Genomic DNA, 24638 nt, shown 5'->3' with positions numbered 1-24638 from the left:
TGCTAGCTTTAATGTGTACATGTACATAAATGGCTGCTTGCTGTTTTTGTTGTTGCGATTTTTTACTAACAGCATAGTGATGCTAATATTCGCCACAATATTGTTCGAAAAAAACGATTTTCGATAGATAGTACCTCGAAACTCGGTTTTCAATAACCATTAAATCATTTTGTCGATACTTATTGAATATTTTAGTAACATCTTTCTCAATAATACAAATATTCTTTTCAACTGGATGTTTAGGTTTTAAAACTATCTTCAAAAGTCTTAGTAGGGCGCACAAACATTACTGGTGGACACAGGTTCCAAATTTTAAGTTTGAAAACCGGTCTTAGTTCTCACAAAATTATTCTAAAATAAAATTGCAAAAATAAACGCAACGCGCTATACTCTCCCAAGAGATTTTAGGCCGACATTTTCTCTCAATTTGCGTTGTGCTCCTACAAATTGGCGGGACATGTTTTATGCCGACTCTGAACGATATCTGCGAAGCAGATGAACTTTTACTCAAAAGCTTTCTCTTCGGAGGTTATTTTCACCAAATTTAGTACACGGGCTTATATTAACATGTATTGAAAGAGTCCGAAATCAGATAATTATCACGCCTACTTTTTCGATATCGAAAATTTCGAAAAATTAAACAAATACGGCAATACAATAGAAAATGCTGATAAAGCCAATCAACTTTATATCGCAGAATTAAAATTAGGTAAAGTTTTCGAAAATGGGCGTGGTATCGCCTAAATTTGGTAACAAGTTTTTCAAGCTGTAAATCAGAAATCATTGATATCATTTTACAATTTGGTAGAAGTATAGTTCTTGATATTATATATAGATTACAGCAAAATCGGTTACGGAACACGGCCACAACTCGAAATAAATTCATTAAAGATTTATAAGAATAAAAACTTGGTTCCCTACAAATATTAAAGGATATCATAAAAGGCTATTATTAAAAATTAAAATGGTTATTTTTTTCAACTCGTTATATAGCGATTGTAAATGTCTTAAAAAAAGTTCAAGAATTCCAATACGAAATTGGATATTGAGGCAAAAAAGTGACTCCTGTGGTGAATGACGACAAGACGTAGTACCTGCTACCAGCCAAGCAATAATCGGCGTATTTGCTCTTTTGCATTAACGTCACTGTTGATTGGTATAAGTTAGTGATTTAGAAGGACTTCGTCTATCTGGGAACCAACATTAAGGGTGGAAATATAATTTGCTTAGAAATTAAATAGCTCTTTCCAATAAGTGCTACCTTTATGAAGCAATTGATAAGGAATTGATAAGTAAAGTCCTCGTCACTCATCACACCTGGCTTGATGTATGGTTAGGAATCATGGACTGTGTGGGGAGCCAGTGGACTATCACTGTCGTAAATGGAAGCAAAGGAAGGGGAAACATCCACTGAGTAGGTAAGTTGACGGCAGCTGACACAAAAAAGGAGACTTGGTTACTTTTTACACAAAGGCAACAATCGCCAAAACGGTTAAGTACTATTTAACAAATAATAAGTAGAGTTGAAGAAAAGTATGGTATTAACAACTAGAGTGAAAAACGTCACATTCGAACATTGGCCACGGACCCTAAACTTAAATTTCCCACACCCCCACCTTACGTTAGACAGCTCGAAGGTCAATGTTGTTGTTCTTGTATTAACGATAAAGATACTCCCCGAAGATTTTGGACAGTGTACTCGTTGTTGATGGTCTTTTGCCAGATACAGATCATCGGGTACGTTCCGGTAACAAAGCAACACAAAAGTACTAGTCCGACCATCTCGGGAACGATACAATTTATCACATTGGACCTTCTAGAGCAATTCTGTCGAAAAGTGCTAGTTTCAGGGTATCTGTGGCTTTAATTAACTTGAAATCCGTTTGGTCGTCACTGTATTACTTCGCTAAATAAAGCCAACTGCTATCGGACTAGGAACCGAAATGTAACAAGACACAATTTTAGAGTACGCGTGTGTATTTATGCAGATATGTATATTTATTTATATTCACGTTTGTGTACGGCTTCATAAAGATTGCATGTTCAACAAGATTTTAGTATCTCATAGAGCCAAGTACATTTTGATTACAGCTTGCTCGTTAAATTTCGTAAAACAACCGAAGTTTAAAAGAAGAAGTTGTAGTAGAGGAAGTCAAGTAAGCAAAAGCTTCGGTGTTCATATAGTTAGTACATGTAAGGGTCGCGAACTAATGGCTACTGACTAAGTTGGCTAAAATTGTGCAGAATTCATTAGCTACAAGCGCAGGACATGTAGAAGAAAATTATACAAAACTTTTCAATTTCAACTGCATTGTTAAATTTATGTTAGCTGTTATTTAGCTGATATAAACCGCACCATTAGGGTTGCCACACCATGTTTTTATTTTGGACCAAAATTCAACGAAAAAGGACCGAATATAAAAAAAAAAAGACCAAACTTTAGTTATATTTTATTATGATACAAACAATTCAGCAATTCACAAGAGTGTAGTATTCATTATAAAATATAAAATGTTAGGATGTTTCCATTTTATATAGGAAATTTTACTAAACATAACAAAAGAAGTCTCCTATCCTTTAATTCAAACTTCACAAACAAAAATGAAGTGTACTTTCAGGTATTAAACTTTCACATTTGTAGGATGAGTTTATGTCTTTCACCAACCAAAGGTTTTGAACTTAGTTTTGCTGAGAAAGCTCTTAGTTCCACATTATGTTGTTAATTGCAATGGAATTAAATGTATAGCGCAGTTAGGTTTTAATAAGAAGCGGTTCGAAAACTTTGCGATCTGGTGTTGCCGAGCTATGTGGATCTCAGTATATAATAAATGACAATAAGCAATTATTCGAAGGAATTTCGGTAATGCTATTTTTATAGATGATCACTTTTTAACGTTAAAACTTCATACCAGAGCCTAGATTCAGTAAATGTAAGTTTTGAAAAACTCATATTTACTGAATCTAGTCCCAGGCGTCAGACGTCTAGAATGTTTTAACTATGCATAACGAAACCTGATTACATTTGAATACGTACTAAAACTGGTTTTACAGTGTTCTTATTGAATATTTCGAAATCAAATCTCTTTTTCGTTTGCTCAAAAGCTGAATATCGTATATATTATTTCTAATTGGTGTTTTTATATACGTGTCCCTTTATCGCTCTTATTTGGAATTCAAATCTATAAATAAAGTTTTTGTTGTAAAGATGGAGATTCGGGCTATTAGGAAGCTTTGGATAATTTTGGTCGTAGTGCTTTTGTTTAGCTATATTTTATTAAAATAATTTGTTAAAAAATTGATGGTATAATTAAGTACGTTTGGGACCTCGTTTTCTTGCTATCACAATGTAACACGCTTTTATTAGAACAATTAGGACTGTGGTATAAACTGTAAGATTTAATAACTTAGGTGTAAAGCTTTAATGTTAAAAATATATAATTATGTACAATATTGTGACGAATATTAGCAACACTATGGGGTACTGTCATCTCTAAGCGATGCTAAGCAGTGACTTGTATACACATCAATAGATCAATCATTATGTCAACACATATGTACGTACACGCAGCGGAGAAGACGCGCACAAACACATGCTGATATCTTATCTGAGATGCTCCTAAAAGTATTAAATTATAATTGTGGAAGGGTCGCTCACAAATACACGTGCATATGAGAAGCTATACACGTGCATCTGTAGTTATAATTATATAGCAGTAACTAAGTAAATTCTGGAAGAGCTTAGAAGTATGCAAACGAGAAATCACAGAGTATAAAAGGCCGCAACAGTAGAGGCGGGGCAATCAGTTTTTATTAAGCGAGCTATTGGTTGTGAAGTACCAGTGTTATAGTGAAGTACTTAAATAAAGGCCATTTTGCATTATTGAATATTTGAGTAATTTGTTCAACAGTTTAGCGATACGAACGTTAGTAGAAGGTTGCAAATAAGAGGATTTGCAGTAAATTCGTTACAATATGAATTATTTTTGTCGCAGACGAAGAAGCCTAATTATCGTTAAAGGTTATAAAGTGTTATATTTCTTTACATTTAAATTATTTTTTAATTTTTAGTTAATTTTATTAACCAATAATAAAAGCTTATTTTTAAAAAAGTTTTTTTTTCTTTAATTTTATTTTTTAATTTTTAGTTCGTTTTATTAACAAATAATAAAAGATTGTTCTTAGAAAAGCTTTCTTCTTAAATTTAATTTAAATATTAATTTTTTTTTAATTTTTAGTAGGGTACAATATTGTTTAAATTAGTTATGTAATAATTACTTAGTTATTTGTAACGCTTCTCATTCTATCTATTTCTTTTAATGCATCCACATTACAAGGTTTCTTAGAAATCAACTTTCAACAGTCAAGTCCTTCGATCGAGTGTTAACTAACTTAAAATCATAATTTATTGTGACTTTGCCTATGTCGCGTACAGTTTACAACTACTCATTGCAGATCTCTGCTCTGTTTTGAAATAAAATTCCAACTTTCGCTTAGCTAAAATTCCATCGCCAAAAATCTGTAAAACAAAATCAAGTGCGCAGAAAAGTATGCAATATTTAGCGATAACAGCCTAACTTCTAAGTTCGTTGCATACACAAACCAAGCAAAGTTACCTGCGTTCTTGAGGACTTAGGCTTTTATGCGAAGGTGAGCACAAATCTTTACCGATAACTCAGTTATCGATTAATTTATCGAATTCTCGCAAAGTAATATTATACTTCCCTCGGAGTTATACATGCGTGCAAAATTTCAGCTCAATCGGACACCGGGATGTGTATCAAATTTATCTTGCAAGATTTGATTACAAACAACAGCCAAATGAAACCAAATAAAAGCTTATAAAATAAACGATTGTGAGCACACAAAGAAATCTATTTGTACTATGGCACTATTGTGAATATTTGCACAGCATTATCGGCAGTTGCTACCATACGCCAGATGGCAGCGCAGGCTGTAAGTTTTAACTCATTGATAGAACAGCTGATTTCTTTTGATATTTGATAAGAGACCTTTTTATTGGCTGCGTAAGATGCGCACGGGTCCGGCTCGTAAAATAAATTTTTGTAACCGCAATTCGTAGTACATTTATAAAATTATCGCTTTCAAGAAGTATTTCTGCTTTACTGCCAACTAAACTTAATCTTATGCTAAGCTACTTAATTTTCAAGTATCTTGGGTGGCTTACAGGACTGTAATTCCTTGAACTCATTGAGCTACTTTGATCTTTGTGAGATAAACTTAAATATCGACGTGCCAAACGAAGTACCGCTTTTGAAATATTGCGTAGAAATTCTCTGTAAAAAAAATTTTAAAGTGTTACTTTTTGAGTGGCACCTTAATATATTCCTTCAGAATTGTTTTTTTTTTTCAATTATAGAAAAATTAAAAAAAAAAAACAATAATTACCATTAGAAAAAAAAATATTGTTCTGGCCTTGAGCTCGAATCGAACTTTTAATCATTTACAAATAGGCCGATAAAAAACAAAAATAATTGTTCATAAGCCAAGAGCACTTGGGAATGTCAAACAAAGTAATTGAAAATAAACAAATCCAGCATTATCAGTGATTTGCAACAGATGGCGCAACGCTGATTAAATATAGTTGGTGAGGAGGAACAGAAGTAGCAGTTTATCAGTCAAACAAACCACCGCTGTATAGGCAAATGGTTTGTGCAGCGTACCTAAAGCGTACTGACAGGTTGTCTGATAATTTTTCTACTTACTATTCCAAAAAAAAACAACCAATTTTTCAATTATAGAAAAATTAAAAAAAAAAAAAATTATTGTTCTGACCTTGAGCTCGAATCGAACCTTTAATCGTATATTCCTTCACAAACTTTCAATACCTCTCTGTATAATTGAACATAATTTGGGGAAAGAGGGGCAATTACACCAAACATAAAGCACATTTTTTCATTCTTTTACTTAGTTTTCAATTCATTTTACTCGTAATGGCTCCATCAATGACAATCCCTATCAGTTTCTTAGAGCGACACGTGCATTCGAAATAAATTCTTTTAGCTTAGCTGGGACAAAAATCTGTCACGAGAAGTGTTTGATAAACAATCGAAATATCTGACCACTAAAACAAGACTTTTTATTATAAGTCCGTCTAATGTGTTTACTCTAAGGTCCAACACTTTTATTTTTAATAAAATAAATAAATTTAAGTCGCGATAGCCCCCGAAGAGATTTTAGGCCGAACTCTTCTCCTCTACCCCGCTTAGAAACTGCCTTCTAATAGAAAAAACATATTTCTAAATTTTTTTTTTATTTCCGGTATGGTAGGCGGAGCCAGCTACCACCACACCACGACGCACAGTGGCATTTTTTCATGATTTAGACGCGAAAAATTAATACCTCACTGACAAATGAATATATTTCATTCACAACAAGTGTGTATGTTTGTATGCCTTACCCCCCCCCCCCCCCCCCCCTTCAATGAGGATAGGTAAAGGGGTGGGGGTTTGGGAGGTTGGACCCCCTCCAAAAATTTTGAATTTACCCCAAACAAAAACTTTCTTATAGCCTTATCTTTTGTTCAGAATTGAACATAACCATATTTAAACTTCTTATCTTCTTCAAACCATGAAGCAAACTTTCCAAAAAATTTAAATTTACTTTGGTTTAATTCACTTGAATCCATCTCATTGAGAGTTTGATAAAAAAAATTGGAACTTTACTGCAACATTCAACATAGAATCCCTCGTTTCTATTTACTCCCTCCCTAAAACAGTACACACGTGTTCTAAAACGGCTTTATCCTTTTGCACATACAACTCCCACTTTGTGATCTTCATTATATCAAAAGGCAGGCCTAAGGGGATGAAGAATCATTTGAGTTATATGCAATAATATTGAATTATTGTAGAAGTTCAAAAATTATTGTGCTACAGAATGGTTCAAACTTTAGGCAGGCTTTAATTTTCACGGTTTTATATATTATCAGCACAAAAACAATACACATTAAAAAACTCATAGTTTCGTAAAAAATACTCAAAAACAACTTTTGAACACTTGCAAAATAATATAATTACGTGTAGATTTTAAATATCCAAAAAAATTTTTAGCTTTTTTTCACTACAAAGTTTTATTTAATTTTAAACCACGCGTTATTTCACTTCTGTAAATTGTACTACTTAGTGCGTCATCAACAACTCACAGCATTGTTTACTATAGATTTACAATGACTCAAAGTTTGACAGCAGATTATTCAATGAAGAACAAGAATTATAAGAAACTAGCAGACCCCGCAGACGTTGTTCTGCCCTAAATTTGGTTTTTATGCATAGATTTAAACAAGCTTTTGCCGTCTAACTCTACTCTCCCACTCTTCACTTTTTCCTAATCCTTTTACTCACTCCTCCCTCCGTCTTTTTCGCTTCATCTATCTCCATCTTCGTCTCTTTCTATCTCTTTCTCAATCTCCTTCTCTCTGGTCTCTTCTCTCAAGTTTTTCTCATTCTTCTTCATCCCCTATTGCCTATCCCAGAGGGTGGTATGTATTTTGTTCTAGTTCCAGTCACAGTCCCACTCCGATTCTCAGTCCCAGTCCCACTCCGAGTCTCAGTCCCAGTCCGTTTCCGGTCTACTTCCCGGAAAAAAGGGTCGCACATATTAATATAGGCAAATTTATATACCAAATTTCAGGCAAATCGCATAGGACGTATGTAAATAGGTATGTAGGTATTATTAATTCATGTCCTTATTTCGGATTCGCATGCATATTTATCAGTTTTTCCAGATTAATGCGACTAAATCGAATATCACAATGAAAATTACTTTAGAGCTCTCAGCAACGGCTTTTATTTGTTATCCATATTACCCACACATTCTAGGGGTACCCTATATCTCTAGACTCTGTACGTCGATCGCAACCAAAGCTATGTAATAACCACCGCGTAAAGTATACGCAACTTGTGTGAAATCTTGAACAATATGTTGCTTTTGAAATTCGGCTTAAAAATTGCACATGGAGCAACTAAAGACTCTCCTGAATTAAAAAAAATGTCATAGTACCTCTAAATCGTGGGCCCCCTCAGAAACCCCCTCCCCCCGCCCCCCCCTATCGACGGGCCAGGTGATGTGCTATACTTGATATCATTCGCTATAGCATTTTTTATTGATAAGCACGTTTAATTAAACACCAACCAAATACATGGAAGTACCATCTAAAAATATGAGTGCCGGTGCGTATACGTAACATTTTATTAATACTGTAACGAATTTGCTGCAAATCCTCTTATTTACCCTTTTGCTAGGTTCGTATCGCTAAACTGTTGAATAAATAACTCCAATATTGAATAATGGAAAAATGGCCTTTATTAAAATACTTCACAATAACACTCAAACTGTGCAACGAATAGCTTAATAACCAAACTGATAGCTTAAATGAAAACTGACTTTCAAAATAATACTGCTATTGCTCGCTAGATATCGTCTTAGTCGTAACTGCTTGACAACTCAAATCAAACTGAAGCTCCTCTACATCTGTCGCCTTTTATACTCTTTGATTTTAACATTTTCATCTTCTAGGCGCTTCTAGAATCTACTAGTCCAGCAGCTCTCAAACTTCTCAGCTGTAACTACAATTGCACAATTTTATACATCTTCTAGGCGCTTCCAGAATCTACTAGTCCAGTAGCTCTCAAACTTCTCAGCTGTAACTACAATTGCACAATTTTATAGTTTTTCTCATTGCATACTATAGGAGTATCGCAGATATATGAATGTGTTTGTGCATTGACTCTCCGCTGCTCGTATACGTACATGGTACATATATGTAGACGCAGTTATTGTTTCGTTTATGTAGATACATAATGATTGAATTATTGATGTGAATTCACGTCACTGCTTAGCATCGGCTTAGAGCTGGCAGCACTCCTTAGTTTTGCTAATATTCGTAACAATACATATAAACATTTAAAAAAAATTGCAATAAAATAATATTGCGACTATAAACTGAGATATAACCTATCATATATTTCAAGTTAGACCAACCTACATACGAGCTGCAAAACAAATTCAAAATCGGTTCAGTTGTTTAGGAGTCCATCGCGGACAAACATTGTGACAAGTGATTTTTATATATAAAGATGATAATTACCGTTATATACTGTGGACATTTTAAAAACAAACTGCATTCAAATTCCAAAAAAAAAATGAATTGAAAATTTTGAATTTTTCGCGTCGAAACCAAACAAAAATGCCACTCGCCGACTGCGGCCTTAATTATCTCCTAGGTGAAATGTCATTGTTATGCTACATTATATTGACTGACCAATTGTTGTGGTAAGAGTTTTATTGAAGTAAATTGAAAATTAAACGTGGGTTGATGAAAGCGTATCAAATGTTGTGGGCAGTATTATGAACTTTTAGCTCAGTGAAGAAGATAAGTACCAAAATCGTGGCTACTGCCTTAAAAGGATCAAAATTTAAAAAAAAACTGACCAGAGGAGCAAATTGCTTTTGAAGGGATAATTTTTGGTCGGAATGAACCAAAGTGGCAACCGTGCGCACCATACATGCATACATACATTCATACATACTTATATGCCTCGTGAACCCTGCACCATTCACGCACACAGTGATGCACGAAGCAAACAAGCAAATGGTTATATCTCACTATTTCCTTTATTTGCAAAACTACTGGCAAACTTGTTACAACAAATTTAGATACGTATATGTATGTAACTAAAATGGCCAACAGCACAGTTATCGGCAACTAAAAAATAACAAAAACTAAAAAAAAAATTGTTTAAACTTACCAATAACAAATAACAACAACTATACATACAATGTAATATTTAGCAAGTGCAATCAGTGTCCGTAGCTGCCCACTTCAGATATTGAACAGCATTTGGGCGGCTATCGTTTGTAACAAATAGACCAAAAACGACGAGTAAGTTGTAACAGCAGTAGCAAACATTAAACACGACAAAGCTTTAGCAGCAACAACAAATCCATGCATGTTAAAAGTTTGCCAAAACAAGGCTAACAAATAACAAGTTCGAATTCAGTTTAGTTTCGCAATTGTTTTGTTGTTTATTTATTTGTTAGCCCTTTAGTAACGACAATTCCAGGTATACTTGTTATGGCTAAAATATTTGTGAACTGCACCCACATCCTTGTCGCTCGTAGCTTAGCCACTGGCTGCAATTTCCACAAGCCATAACTTCAAATGGAAACTTACGCTGTTACCTTTCTTCTTGTTGTTCTAGATTTATTTGTGCAATATATTGGCGTTGCGCATGCAACCTTGGCAGTCTGTTTCAAGAAATTTTTTAAAGTTTTGGTTACAAACTTTCTTGGTCATTGATTTTAGGAATAAGATTTTCATGATAAGATTTGTTTTCAATTATCTTTATTTACTTGCCTCCTTTGGGTTGGCTTGCGGCTTGAGTTGATCTGGTTAGCCTTTTAGAAAGGAGACTGAGTTTTTTCTTTGCTCAAGGTATGGGGATGGTCTGTTATATGGAGGAATATAGATTGCCAGTTTAAAGTAAGTGAATGCGCTGTTATTCTTGTTGTTGTTGCGGTGCTCTGCCCCATCTAAGCGGGGTGACCAGTCATAAAATGCCATCAATATCCTCTAACCAGAAGCTGAAGAAACATGCTATTCCAACAGGGTTGGAGACAAGGAGAAAAGAGTGCTAAAGGGGTTGGTTCCACATTGCAATTGAAAATATGGTTGGTGTTATGTGGGGACATGCATGGATAGGCTGCTTTCTTCAACTGGGGGTAACGGCTATGTGTCTGAAAGAACGCGTTTTACCGGGCAATGTGTGGCATATTAGACCATTCTATGCTCCTTTTCCTCATACGGAGATGACTTCCTGTGAGGCTGGGCTTTTTCAACCAAATGTCTGTTGGGATGCTTAGGTTTCTGGGTATTCAGCAGAAACAGTTTATTCAATATTTCATTTCTCTTTCTTATGAGGAGTATTCTAACATCCCATAGCTGTTATGAGTGTGGTATTTTGACAGGCCTGCAGTTTCATCCAGTATAGTTCTCTAAGGCTAAGCTACGATAAGGCGACGCGTAGCATACGTGCGGCCGGCCAGTTGCTTCATTAGTGCTTATATTTGGAACATATATTACATACGGGAATAGAAAGCGACATATGAAAAACAATCGCCTTCAGGTGGCGCAAGGATCGAGATATTACAAAAAATCGTATTTGTGGTCCGTTTTGGCTCATATTTAGAACACATTTGTATTACATACGGGAATAGAAATTGCTTTGTGAAAAAACTTCCTCTAGGACACGCAAGGATTGAGATATTAAAAATACTCGTATTTGTGTCTGATTTGGCTCATATTTGAAACAAATATTACAAACAGTCCGGTAGAAGTGATATCAAAATATTTTGGAGTTCGAGAAGAGACAAGCATACGTGGCGCCGAGTCGAGTAAAGTCTTTGGAAGGATTATGTATTGAGGACTTAGATTGTAACAAATTGTCAAGAAAGATTCCTTGTAATAATGGGTCACTCAATGAACTAAATATAATGAGAAATAATAGGGAATTAAATAAAGGCTAAAAACTTGAAAATAAAATAATAAAAAAATGTTGTAAGTTAAACGGTTTTATTGAAAGCAATACTTACATTAAGTAACAATAATACTAAAATCTAGAAAATAATTAGGTAGGTCATAGGTACTAGTCATCGCACTCCCCATCAATCTAGGACGTTGATCAGACAATTAAATAAAAGCGTTGTGTGGGCTCAATTAAAAGAAGGCAAGTGCTGCACAAGATAGATCAAGCAGGAAAGGGGGTATAACCAAACGCGATATTACAAATGTTCGATGATCATGTGCAGGTCTAACGACCTTAGATAAAAAAAACTTATACTTATCACTAAAAAGAGGGGACTGCTTGCTCTTCTGGCCTCACATGATTTTAAATTATGCCTTTTCAGTGATAGAAGATGCACGCAGTTCGGGTTGCAGGAGAAGAAGATGGAGCGCGTTATATGACGGAGTTATTTTATAATAAATGAACATATTCAGCCTCTATAATGTCCTCACGGATAGGCAAGTTCAAACGAACCTAACTGCATTAGGTATTAACTAGAAAAAGTACACATCGTGGTGGATAATTTGAGTTTGGTAGCATGTGAACCAATGCAATTTTGTTAATACGTTGCAAATATCTCTCCATCATTTAAGTGATAGATATTTTGTTTTATGAACGGCGAGCTGAGCAAATTGCCAAATGAAATATTTATCCCTAAATTTTAAGCAAAAGGCAACTTAACCATTATATAAAGAGAAAAAATTGTAGTCATAACCAACACAGGCAGCCGAGTAAACACGTTGAGCAAATGTAGCGATAAAAAAATGTATATATAAATTTATACTGAGAAATCTGACGCATAACTTCAACCGTTGAGTGGATCGTAACTGCTCAACGGTGCGTTTAGAAAGTTAGCACTCAACGACTGAACAACAGTGTGGTTTTCTGAAAGCGCTCAGCTAGAAAGTGGTTGCGCTACTTAAAAAAAATTTAATAGCTCCGTCACATAAGCAGTTTTTCATATAGATGAGTTTAATACAAGCTTATGCGTTATGAGTAGATTGCACGTATTCTTATGAAGAACGGTAGATTGAGCGATACTGGCGCCATCTGATATGGAAAAGTAGCCAACTCCCAAATTTTGTTGCAAGCAAATCATAAGAAGAAGAATTTGACATTTGCTTTGGCTAAGGGTGTTAGCACACTTTGCAAGTGAAATTATTTTTCCCACTGGTTGATAACTTTTTTAACATTTTTCGCAATTAAAAATTTAATAAAAAAAAAAATAAAAAACAAATGAATACGACACGAAATATGTTAGCAAGTATTTTTGTTGTATAGGGAGAATTTTTATAACATTGCTTCGCGAAATTTTGTATGTGTATCGGCAAGGCGAAATAAACTTCAATTGCCAAGGCTGAAGTTCTTTCATATTTACAAATGCAACATCTTGTTTGATTGTGGCGATGTTATTGGAATGCATAAACGTATCTATATGAAAATAGTCATTGCGCCGCGGCCTTAAGTTCCTGGTATTTATTGACAGTTTCGGCGCGCTGTACTGGTTCGCATCATTTTATTGGCGTAAGCGTGATTTAACTGATTTAGTCCAGCGCTCACGTATGCCCCCATTTCGCAAATTATATGCACATAGCACTTACATATGTATGATACCATGTCACATATGCCACAATACAACAACAACAAATGTTCAACGATTTTTGCTCTCTAAACAACATTACTCGTTCTAATCGACATTGAAAATAAGGTCGCCGGAATGCTTACCAGCGCAACTAGCGTCAATAGTTGGCAAAAGGACAAAATCGTAACTGTATAAAAAATAACAAAATATATGAAAATGCAGAAAAAAAGTACACATAAATAGCCAGTAAAATTTGTATAATGAAATTGCACGCCACATGCAATTCGCATAAATTTACCGACAATGCCAGAAGCTCTCGGCATTTAATGAGTTTGAAAATTTTTTAATTAGATATTTGGTTTTCACATTTTTCCTCGTACGCTTTATCAAATTCTATGAAAATCGCAAAATGCCAAAAATTTATTATACATAGCTAAAGAATTTATTACAGCGTCGTTAACATGGTTTAGAAGGTTTACAATTTTTATTTATTACTTCCTTTATATTAGGTCGGTTGAATGTTTGTCCGCTTTTCATACAAATCTTGCAATCGATTTTTAAGTAACTTCTCGATGAGCTAGAAACGTAAAACTTTACATATACGTTAGAACACCGTGACAAGGTAACAAAAGGGGAAAAAATCGCCGCTAGGTGGCGCAAGGATCGAAATAATTAGATAAGAATTTGAAAATTTTCAAACAAGTTTTTAAGTAACTTCTCGATGAGCTAGAAACTTGAAACTTCAAACTTAATTCAGAGGTCGATGACAGCCGATGACACGATTACAAAAAGATTCGCTAGGGGGAACACTGGATGAGATATTTAGAAAAATCGTACGAATGGGAGAAAATTTTGGGATTGATTTTTATGCAAGTTCTCATTGCTCTACAATTGTAAAACTTCACAGATAGGATAAGACGCCGAGAAAATTTAAGAAAAGGAGAAACAAATTCCGTTAGGTGGCGCACGGATCGAAATATTTAGGTAAGAATTTGGAAATTTGGTCTTTTGAGATCGATTTTAAAGTAACTTCTTACTGAACTAAAAACATGAAAGGCATACAAAATTATATTCGTTTCGTATGCTACTGGTAAAAGTTTACGGAAACTTGGCTTTTCGTTAATCTCACGTCCTTCAAGCTTTCAAGTGATATTTTACGTTGTTTGTATTGAGAGCTAACTTTTATTCATCCCCAAACTAGCGGCGGAAATAATGCTTGATAAAACGGTCATTAGGGACAAGACAAACAATCGATCTCATTTGCTCGTAAGCATCACAATCAACAGCAGGCAAAGTAAATGTTAAAAATCTGGGGTTATAGACAGACTTTAATTACCCACTATAACTGAACCATACCATGCCTCCGTCTGTTACCAAGATTATACTGTTATGTATTTTGAACACAATTTTCGAAGGAGGTACGGCAATTCTAAATTAAATTTTCAATAACTGGCATAAAACAGCATATTCTTCTACATATAATAATTATACATATTTTCACATAAATAAAACAATCATTAATTTACAAAATTTCTTTTTTTTCCTATTTACAGGGAAGTTCTTCCACAGTACCACCTCAGCGTACAGCCTTTCCTGGTGCACCACCACCAACTTCATCGATTGCTTTAAAAGGGGCCCCAAGGCAAGCTATGACTAGTCCAGCAGCAGCAGGCGGCTTAGCAGGTGCTCCATATCGTGGTGCCGCCAGTTGGACTCCACAAGGTTACGCTCCAGCTGCCGCCGCAGCAGCTGCTGCTGTTGCTCAACAAGCCTATAGATATACAGCTCCATTACCGCAACCAGCATATGCTGCATATACACCACATACAGCAACAACACCACAAATAACTACGGTGAGTCCTTCATATACAAAATATATATAAAATAATAAAAGTATTATAGCTGTAGGTAATTAAAAGTATATATGTGGCCCGGTCTATGAAAAGGTGGCTTATGACTCAAAAAAGAAATAGCGAGAAAAAGCTGTTAAAGATAAACAATGCATTTCTTCAGTTTCTTAGTAGTAGTAATTTTTTTTTAGTCATAAGCCACCTTTTCATAGACTGGGTCACATATATAAAAAAAATATAGGAGAAACTTAGACAAGAGAAATATACGAAAAGCCGGTATACAAGCAGCAACTTAATGATCTATTTGAAAATTGTATCTATGGTTGAAGAGTAAGAAAGAGAAGAAAGATTGATAGGGAGAGGAAGAGGTAAATTCCGGGGAGAGTGGGAGATAGAGTGAGGTATAAGGTTCGAATGATGGAAAAAGGAAGGAGAGGAAGTGGTTCAAAAAGACGGAAATTTGCTTGAACAGAGAGGGATGGTTGTGGGAGAATAGAGAGTAATAGAAAGGAAGATAGAGGGTGATAAGGAAGGAAGGGTAAGAAAAGAGGAAATGAGGAAAAAGTAGGGAAAAACAAGTAAGGAAGGTTAAGTTCGGGTGTAACCGAACATTACATACTCAGTTGAGAGCTATGGTGACAACATAAGGGAAAATAACCATGTAGGAAAATGAAACGAGGGAGACCCTGGAAAGTGTTTGTATGGCATGGGTATCAAATGAAAGGCATTAAAGAGTATTTTATGAGGGAGTGGGCCATAGTTCTATAGGTGGACGCCATTTAGGGATATAGCCATAAAGGTGGATCAGGGTTGACTCTAGAATGCGTTTGTACGATATGGGTATCAAATGAAAGGTGTTAATGAGTATTTTAAAAGGGAGTAATCCTTAGTTCCATAGGTGGACGCCGTTTCGAGATATCGCCATAAAGGTGGACCAGGGGTGACCCTAGAATTTGTTTGTACAATATGGGTATCAAAAGAAAGGTGTTAATGAGTATTTTAAAAGGGAGTAATCCTTAGTTCCATAGATGGACGCCGTTTCGAGATATAGCCATAAAGGTGGACCAGGGGTGACCCTAGAATTTGTTTGTACAATATGGGTATCAAAAGAAAGGTGTTAATGAGTATTTTAAAAGGGAGTAATCCTTAGTTCCATAGGTGGACGCAGTTTCGAGATATCGCCATAAAGGTGGACCAGGGGTGACCCTAGAATTTGTTTGTACAATATGGGTATCAAATGAAAGGTGTTAATGAGTATTTTAAAAGGGAGTAATCCTTAGTTCCCTAGGTGGACGTCGTTTCGAGATATCGCCATAAAGGTGGACCAGGGGTGACCCTAGAATTTGTTTGTACAATATGGGTATCAAAAGAAAGGTGTTAATGAGTATTTTAAAAGGGAGTAATCCTTAGTTCCATAGGTGGACGCCGTTTCGAAATATCGCCACAAAGGTGGACCAGGGGTGACTCTAGAATGTGTTTGTACGATATGGGTATCAAATTAGGTGAGGGTTTTAAAGTGGGGGTTTTAAAAGAGAGTGGTGGTAGTTGTATATGTGAAGGCGTTTTCCAGATATCGACCAAAATGTGGACCAGGGTGACCCAGAACATTATCTGTGGGATACCGCTAATTTATTTATATATCTAATACCTACCAAGATTTTAAAGGTTTTTTATTTCGCCCTGCAGAACTTTTTCATTTTCTTCTACATAATATGATAGGTGTCACAACCATTTTATAAAGTTTTTTCTAAAGTTATATTTCACGTCAATAAAACAATCCAATTACCTTACCATGTTTCATCCTTTTTTCGTATTTGGTATAGAATTATGGCATTTTTTTCATATTTCGTAATTTTCGATATCGAAAAAGTGGACGTGGTCATAGTCGGATTTCGTTCATTTTTCATACCAAGATAAAGTGAGTTCAAGTAAGCACGTGAACTAAGTTCATTAAAGATATGTCGATTTTTGCTCAAGTTATCGTGTTAACGGCCATGCGGAAGGACAGACGGACGACTGTGTATAAAAACTGGGCGTGGCATCAACCGATTCCGCCCATTTTCACAGAAAACATTTAACGTCATAAAATCTATGCCCCTACTAAATTTCAAAAGGATTGGTAAATTTTGTTCGACTTATGGCGTTAAAAGTATCCTAGACAAATTAAATGAAAAAGGGCGGAGCCACGCCCATTTTGAAATTTTCTTTTATTTTTGTATTTTGTTGCACCACATCATTACTGGAGTTGAATTTTGACATAATTTACTTATATACTGTAAAGATATTAAATTTTTTGTTAAAATTTTACTTTAAAAAAATTTTTTTTAAAGTGGGCGTGGTCGTTCTCCGATTTTGCTAATTTTTATTAAGCGTACATATAGTAATAGGAGTAACGTTCCTGCGAAATTTCATCATGATATCTTCAACGACTGCCAAATTACAGCTTGCAAAATTTTAAATTATCTTCTTTTAAAAGTGGGCGGTGCCACGCCCATTGTCCAAAATTTTACTAATTTTCTATTCTGGGTTATAAGTTCAACTCATCTACCAAGTTTCGTTGCTTTATCTGTCTTTTGTAATGAATTATCGCACTTTTTCGGTTTTTCGAAATTTTCGATATCGAAAAATTAGGCGTGGTTATAGTCCGATATCGTTCATTTTAAATGGCGATCTGAGATAAGTGCTCAGGAACCTACATACCAAATTGCATCAAGATACCTCAAAATTTACTCAAGTTATCGTGTTAACGGACCGACGGACGGACGGACGGAAGGACGGAAGGACGGACGGACATGGCTCAATCAAATTTTTTTTCGATCCTGATTATTTTGATATATGGAAGTCTATATCTATCTCGATTCCTTTATATATGTACAACCAACCGTTATCCAATCAAACTTAATATACTCTGTGAGCTCTGCTCAACTGAGTATAATAAGGAAGGAAAGAGGGAGGAGGAGATAGAGAACGAGAAAAAGGTAGTGACAGCTACAGAGCAGAAAGGTGAATAAGGACAGAATGTTGAGAAGAAAATAAGACAGAAATTGATACAAAAATTATAAAAAGGTTCCAAAATCAGTGTAGGAGAAGAATTTTAGAGAAAGAAAAAATTATAGAGGAGGAGCAAATTATAGAAACTCTCTAAAAGGTGTTTAGGCTTAATTTGTGAGATTTTTTAAAGCTTACTGCATCAAATGCTTTTTTGGACAATACCAATAGAGCAGAAGTTTTTCTTTTTTGACAGATTTTGGAAGTAAAGAGGTTTATTTTATCAATATTCTCTCTAACATTACAAACGTCGACTGCTAACGAAGTATATGGGCTCCATAAGCTCAATTTCTCTGGAAATCTGGCAAGGTTTCTATTGTAGAAGTATGGAAGTTTTTTTTTCTACAAGGTGTTGCAACTATGAATACGTTATTTCAAAAATAGACAAATAAATAAATTCTTGGGCGATTTACATCGGAGGAGATTTAGACAGAGGTTCTGTTCAAATTGCGTTGTGTTCCTTTTTAAACGGTTTTATTTGTACCTTTATATTAAGTCGCTTTCATGTTTGTCACCTCATTTCCATACGAATTTTTGACCCACGGAAAAGTCTTTTTCGGTAACTTCCCCTTGAGCTAGACCCTTGATGTTTCGAACATAGTTCAGATCAGGGAGATATTACAATGCAAGTGAAAAAAATCTGCTAGGTAGCGCACGGATCGAGATATACAGAAAATTAATTTTAAAATGGAAATTTCGCGATCGACTTTTAACTTACTTCTCGTCGATCCGGATCCTTGAAACTTAGCACGTAGTTTTCGTGTCGATGTCACTACAATTCGCGGAAAAGAAAATGCCGCCAGGTGGCAAACGAATAGAGATAAACGAAAATCCCTGAAAAAACGCAAGGAATCTTGGGATCAAGTTTTAAGTAACTTGCCGATGAGCTAGAGACTTGAAACTTGGGCCGTGAACACCCTGCACAACAGTCACGAGAAGCTGAAGGGGGCCTCGAATACTCTAAACCAAAAGGGCAAGGGGAGGACGACGACGTCAAGACGAAGGTGCTGGAGGGGGACAAACAGCCCGATGGTGCTGCGAGTCCTACAGATAAACCTCCAACACAGTAAAGTGGCGTCGAGCAAACTCCTCCTAACACTTGAGGAGGGTTCGTTTGACGTGGCGCTGATCCAGGAGCCGTGGCTCTCATCGGGAGGAAAGGTTTCTGGACTTAGCGCGCGCAGGTTTGGCGTTTACTACGCGCAAACGGAAGGACGGGTGCGAGCTGTAGTAATGGTAAGGAAACAGCTGCATTCATATATGCTGCCTAATTACACCACTGACGATCTCGTAGCGGTGGCCGTTGAGCAAAAGAATAAGCAGGCATTTATCCTGGCGTCCTGCTACATGGCCCATGATGCGGAGGTCCCACCGATGGAGTGCAAAAGGCTAGTACAGGATGAAGGGCGCAAAGGGCGGTTGGTCATAGGCGCAGATGCAAATGGGCACCACAATGTGTGGGGAAGAGCAGATACGAACGAGAGCGGCGAATCTCTGTTTTGTTACATCCTGCAAACCAATTTGCAGATAGCCAACAGGGGAAATGTCCCTACATACATTGGTCCAACATCCAGCAATGTTCTGGATATTGCATTGAGCTCCGAGCGTGTTATATCAAGGTATGATTGGATGGGTCTTGATAGACCATCCTTCTCCGTCTATGCGTATATCAGCTTCAACATCCCCCTAAAGAGGGTAGAGAAGGGAGGAACCTTTAGAAACCCTAGGTCAACGAACTGGACTAAATTCCAGAAACATGTAGAAACAAAACTGGGACAACCCAAAGAGGTTGCTAATGTAGAGGAACTGGAGGAGTCGAATGAATTCCTAACAAGGACGCTTATGACTGCGTATAACAAAGCTTGCCCTCTAAGAAGATTCAGAGGAAAAGCAAAGCCGCCATGGTGGAGCAATGAGCTGAGTCTTCTAAGAAGACAGGTAAAAGAAATGTTTAAGCTCGCAAAGACCGCGGAGAGCGAAGCGTGTCGGCACAAGTACAGGGATCTACTGAGGATCTACAACCGCGAAATTACCAGGGCGAAGAGAAACTCATGGAAAAGTTTCTGTACGGACATAGAGTGCTCCAGCGAAACAGCACGGCTGAAAAAAGTCCTAGCAAAGGGAAACATAGTCCAAGGACTAATAAGGAAAGAGAACGGGGAATGGTCACGTAATAGTGAGGAATCCCTTGAGGTGCTTCTCGATACACATTTCCCATCGGGAGACGGTTTAGAGGAGCCAGCAGACATCACTCACACTTCGATCACGGAGCTAGTAGTGCCGGGCTTGGTGACCGATACCAAGATCGAGTGGGCAGTGAAGATGTTTTCTAAGTTTAAATCGCCGGGCCCAGATGGTATATTCCCGGCCATGCTACAAGTCTCAAGTAGGGCGGTCGTGGAATGGCTTAAAATAATATTCGATGGGTGCATACGACTGAATCATGTACCGCACTCTTGGAGAACTGCTCGTGTAGATTTTCTACCAAAGGCGGGGAAGATCGGTCACATGTATTCCAAAGACTATAGACCCATTACCTTAACATCATTTCTGCTCAAAACCTTTGAGAGGCTGATAGATGTGTACATAAAGTCCAACGTGGATGAAAAGCTGCTCTCCACAACACAGCATGTGTACACCAAAGGCAAGTCGGTAGACACCGCATTGCATAGGGTGGTAATAAGCATAGAGAAATCCCTGGAATATAAGGCGTATGCTCTAGGAGTCTTCTTGGACATTGCCGGGGCTTTCAATAATGTTGCAAAATGGGCGATTATGGATGGTCTTAATTACATTAAAGTACATCCTGCCTTAATCAGATGGATCGGCTGCATGCTAAATTGCAGAAAGATTACATCACAATGGGGATTGTACGAGGCCACGAAATCAGTGGACAGGGGCACGCCGCAGGGAGGGGTGCTATCACCTCTGCTGTGGACTCTGGTCATCAACCAACTGCTCAGGCAATTCGATGAGGGACCCGTAAAACTTACGGCTTACGCAGATGACGTTGCAATTGTCATAAGTGGAAAGTGCCATCCAACGATTAGTTCTTTGATGGATCGGGCGCTTCGCGATATTCATACCTGGGCATCTAATGTCGGGTTGAAAGTCAATGCGGAGAAGACGGATATGGTCTTGTTTACAAAGAGGTACAGGGTCCCAAACTGGACCAGTCCTAAGTTAGGAGGGGTGACCTTACAGGAAAAACCTTGCACAAAATATTTAGGAATCATCCTAGACAGTAAGCTGTCATGGAAGCTCAACGTGGAGGAGAGGGTCAAGAAGGCCTCAACGGCACTCTATGCATGTAAAAGAATGCTGGGGTGTACGTGGGGCCTATCGCCCTCTCTTTCTCATTGGGTTTTTACAGCGATTGTAAGCCCTATTCTATACTATGGAGTTCTTGTTTGGTGGAAAGCCACACAAAAAACAACATACCTCAAAAAATTAGAGGGGGTATGCAGACTACCGATGCTTAGCATTACGGGAGCCCTGAAAACAACCCCGACGGCTGCACTGTATGCCATTTTGCACATCCCACCTGTAGACCTGGTAGCAAAGACCAAAGCGTTAACGACCGCAACCAGGCTCTGTGCTTCGGGGCATCTTGAGCGCCGACCATATGGCCATAGTAGTATAGCGTCATCAATCACAAGACGAACAGACTACATGATTCCCTATCTGCGCTTCGAGGGAGATCTTAAGGCCACAATAGAGGTGGACGGTTGGCGCAAGGGTGCGCAAATGGCGGAGGAGGCGATACATGTGTACACCGAAGGTTCCAAAGTAGTGGAAGGAGTAGGGTCTGCGGTATACTGCGCTGATCCGGAAATAAGCAGATCCTACAGGCTGCCGGATTACTCTAGCGTTTTCCAAGCGGAAATATTAGCCGTAACCAAAGCAGTAGAAACCCTGGAAGAGAATAGCTTAAGCTGCAACCGTGATAACTTTTATGTTGACAGTCAAGCAGCAATTAAGGCAATAATCTCGCATAGCACAGCATCTAAATGCGTGTTAGAGTGTAAGCAGTCTCTGGAGAGAATCGGGACAGGGAGAAGCATACATCTATATTGGGTCCCAGGGCATATGGGAATAGATGGGAATGAAAAAGCGGACGAACTAGCTAAAAAGGGCGCATCCCTTGAAGCTTGCTCCGTAGATGTCCCAATTAGATTGGGCGAGATTAAGCGAAGGCGAGAGGTGCACATGATCGACCAAGCAGGAAAGCGTGTGTTCAAGCGTGGGCTGGAAAGTGTTGAAGATTATGTGTAGGTCTTACAACCTTAGACTAACACAGTTGCTCCTATCATTAAAAAGAGAGGACTGTAGACTCATGACGGGTATTCTGACTGGACACTGCCTTCTGGCGTCACATGCCTTTAAACTAGGCTTGGTCAGTGATAGCAGATGTAGGAAGTGCGGGTTGGAGGAGGAAACGATCGAGCACGTTCTGTGCTCGTGCCCTGCACTTGCCAGGCTAAGACTCCAGCTATTAGGAGTGATACAGCTGTCAGATCTAGAAGCAGCAAGTGGCTTAAATCCTAGGAAGCTTCTAGTATTTTTCAAGAGGACGGAGTTATTTTATAACATTGGTCCTGGTTTTGATAGGGTTTTTCAGTTTTGTCGTTAAAACAAACTTCTGGTAACACTACGGACTCAATCAGTCTATGTGAGGTCCTCATGGACCGGCCAGTTCAACCTACCTACCTGGGCCGTGAGCCAGAACCCGTTGACAATGCAATATTTGATCAAAAAATTTCGCTAGGTGGCGCATGGATCTTTCAATCCATTTTTAACTAACTACCCGGTGACCTAGGGACTTGAAACGTGGCACACAGTTCGAGGCTTGGTGACAATAGAATTTAGAGAAAACAAAACTCGCTAGGTGGCGCGCTAAGTGAGATAACTACAAATCCTTGAAAAACGAGGGGAACCATGCAATCGATTTTGAGTAATTTCCCGGTGAGCTGGAGATATGAAACTTGAGCCGTAAGTCAGAACCCGGTGACAATGCAATATTTTATAAAAAAATTTCGCTAGGTGGCGCATGGATCGAGATATCGAGAAAACTAGTTTTTTGCAATCGATTTTTAACTAAAAACTTCATGCCATAGCTGTCGAAGGAAGCTGTAAAATAACTATTGGCTTGAAATATGATTGCAATCACAAGGTAAAGAAAATTTCGCAATCATATTAAGAATTCAATCATATGTGGCTGCAAATTTTATAATATAAAATTTACTTCTTCAATCACTTCTGAGAATTTGATTTCAATCATACTTGCCTTGTAATGTTTACTTGTTTGATTCAGTTACAGTATACAGTCATTTTCTTGTAAGAGATTGAAATCCCTTGTTTGCTACAACTATTGCCTTCAGCTACAACTATTGCCTTTAAACATACCTGGTCTCAAATCGTTGATTGCACAAAAATTCTAATTGCAATTAATCTTTGAAAGCAATAATTTTGATTATTTATTAAAGTGTATTTTGAAGAATACGGTACCAGAATGGTGAGTAGCGTATTATAATACAGTGGCACAATGAATCACAAACTTTCTTTGAAACAGCTAATGGCCTTCAGAAGTAATATGTATTTTGTTCAATATTAACAAGTACGTAAACTAACAGAAGTGCGATGATCTATCCAAGTTCCAAATGATTACATATACATATGTTGGGAACAATCATACCATTTCATTGCGTATCTTTACTTATCGCAATCTGGTTGATACAAACGAAGCATGATTGAAAAAAACAATAATACATTGCAAACTGATGACAGTTTTTAAATTTTAAAAACACAAAAAGAAACCAATCACACTTGGTTATAATCACTTAAGCAGGGAAATCGTTGATTGTGAGTCAAAATTATTGTAAAATTTTACAGCTCTATCTATATATAGAACAAGCAAGGAAGTCTTAGTTCGGGTGAAACCGAACGTTGCATACCCAGCTGTATACTTGAAATGCTGTTGTTGTCTGTTTCGTGTGCTTAATAGTGCTACAGGGCTGCGCAATAATACATATACATATGGGCATTTTCACAAAAAGGTCAACCACGAGTGCAAAACTCAAACTGTTCCTGAAAACTTTTTGTTGATGAATAATAAATCTCAAATGTGTTTACTTTATAAATATAAAAGAATTTTTATTATCTTTTAATTTTGAGCCGAAATATACAACAAATAAACAAAATTTACAAAAACCTAACTCTTTTGACCAAATATACCAACTTTTTTCCTTGTATATTCCCTTATTCAAAGTAATACTATGATTTATTTAATAATTTGGGAAAAATTTAAACAACGTGACATCAGGACGGACAAGGCGACAGCTGTTTCGATTATACCTTGTAAATCTCTTCAAAGCCTTTTCTCCCGGGAGTGAGTTTACAACAACTAAGGCATGACGTAGCTGAATGCGTTTGTAACCATTTCAACTATCGTAGGATTGGGGGTCGACTCCCACTCCCGGAAGAAAAGGCTTTGAAGAGATTTACAAGGTATAATCGAAACAGCTGTCGCCTTGTCCGTCCTGATGTCACGTTGTTTAAATTTTTCCCAAATTATTA

At 37.1% G+C, this 24638-nt stretch overlaps 1 protein-coding gene across 7 annotated transcripts in view; it reads left to right on the top strand.

Moving 5' to 3' along the window:
* shep (alan shepard) overlaps window positions 1-24638 on the top strand; it is a 643094-nt gene that overhangs the window by 107192 nt on the left and 511264 nt on the right. For all 7 annotated transcript variants that reach the window (XM_067788649.1, XM_067788646.1, XM_067788651.1 and 4 more), the window contains exon 2: window positions 14718-15017. In XM_067788649.1, the coding sequence (XP_067644750.1) occupies window positions 14718-15017 (300 nt within the window). The remainder of the gene's footprint in view (window positions 1-14717; window positions 15018-24638) is intronic.

Source organism: Eurosta solidaginis, chromosome 5 (assembly GCF_040869045.1).
Source record: "Eurosta solidaginis isolate ZX-2024a chromosome 5, ASM4086904v1, whole genome shotgun sequence".
Classification (NCBI taxonomy): Eukaryota; Metazoa; Arthropoda; class Insecta; order Diptera; family Tephritidae; genus Eurosta; species Eurosta solidaginis.
The sequence above is the reverse complement of the archived record's forward strand: the minus strand, read 5'-3'. Positions and strand labels throughout refer to the sequence as shown.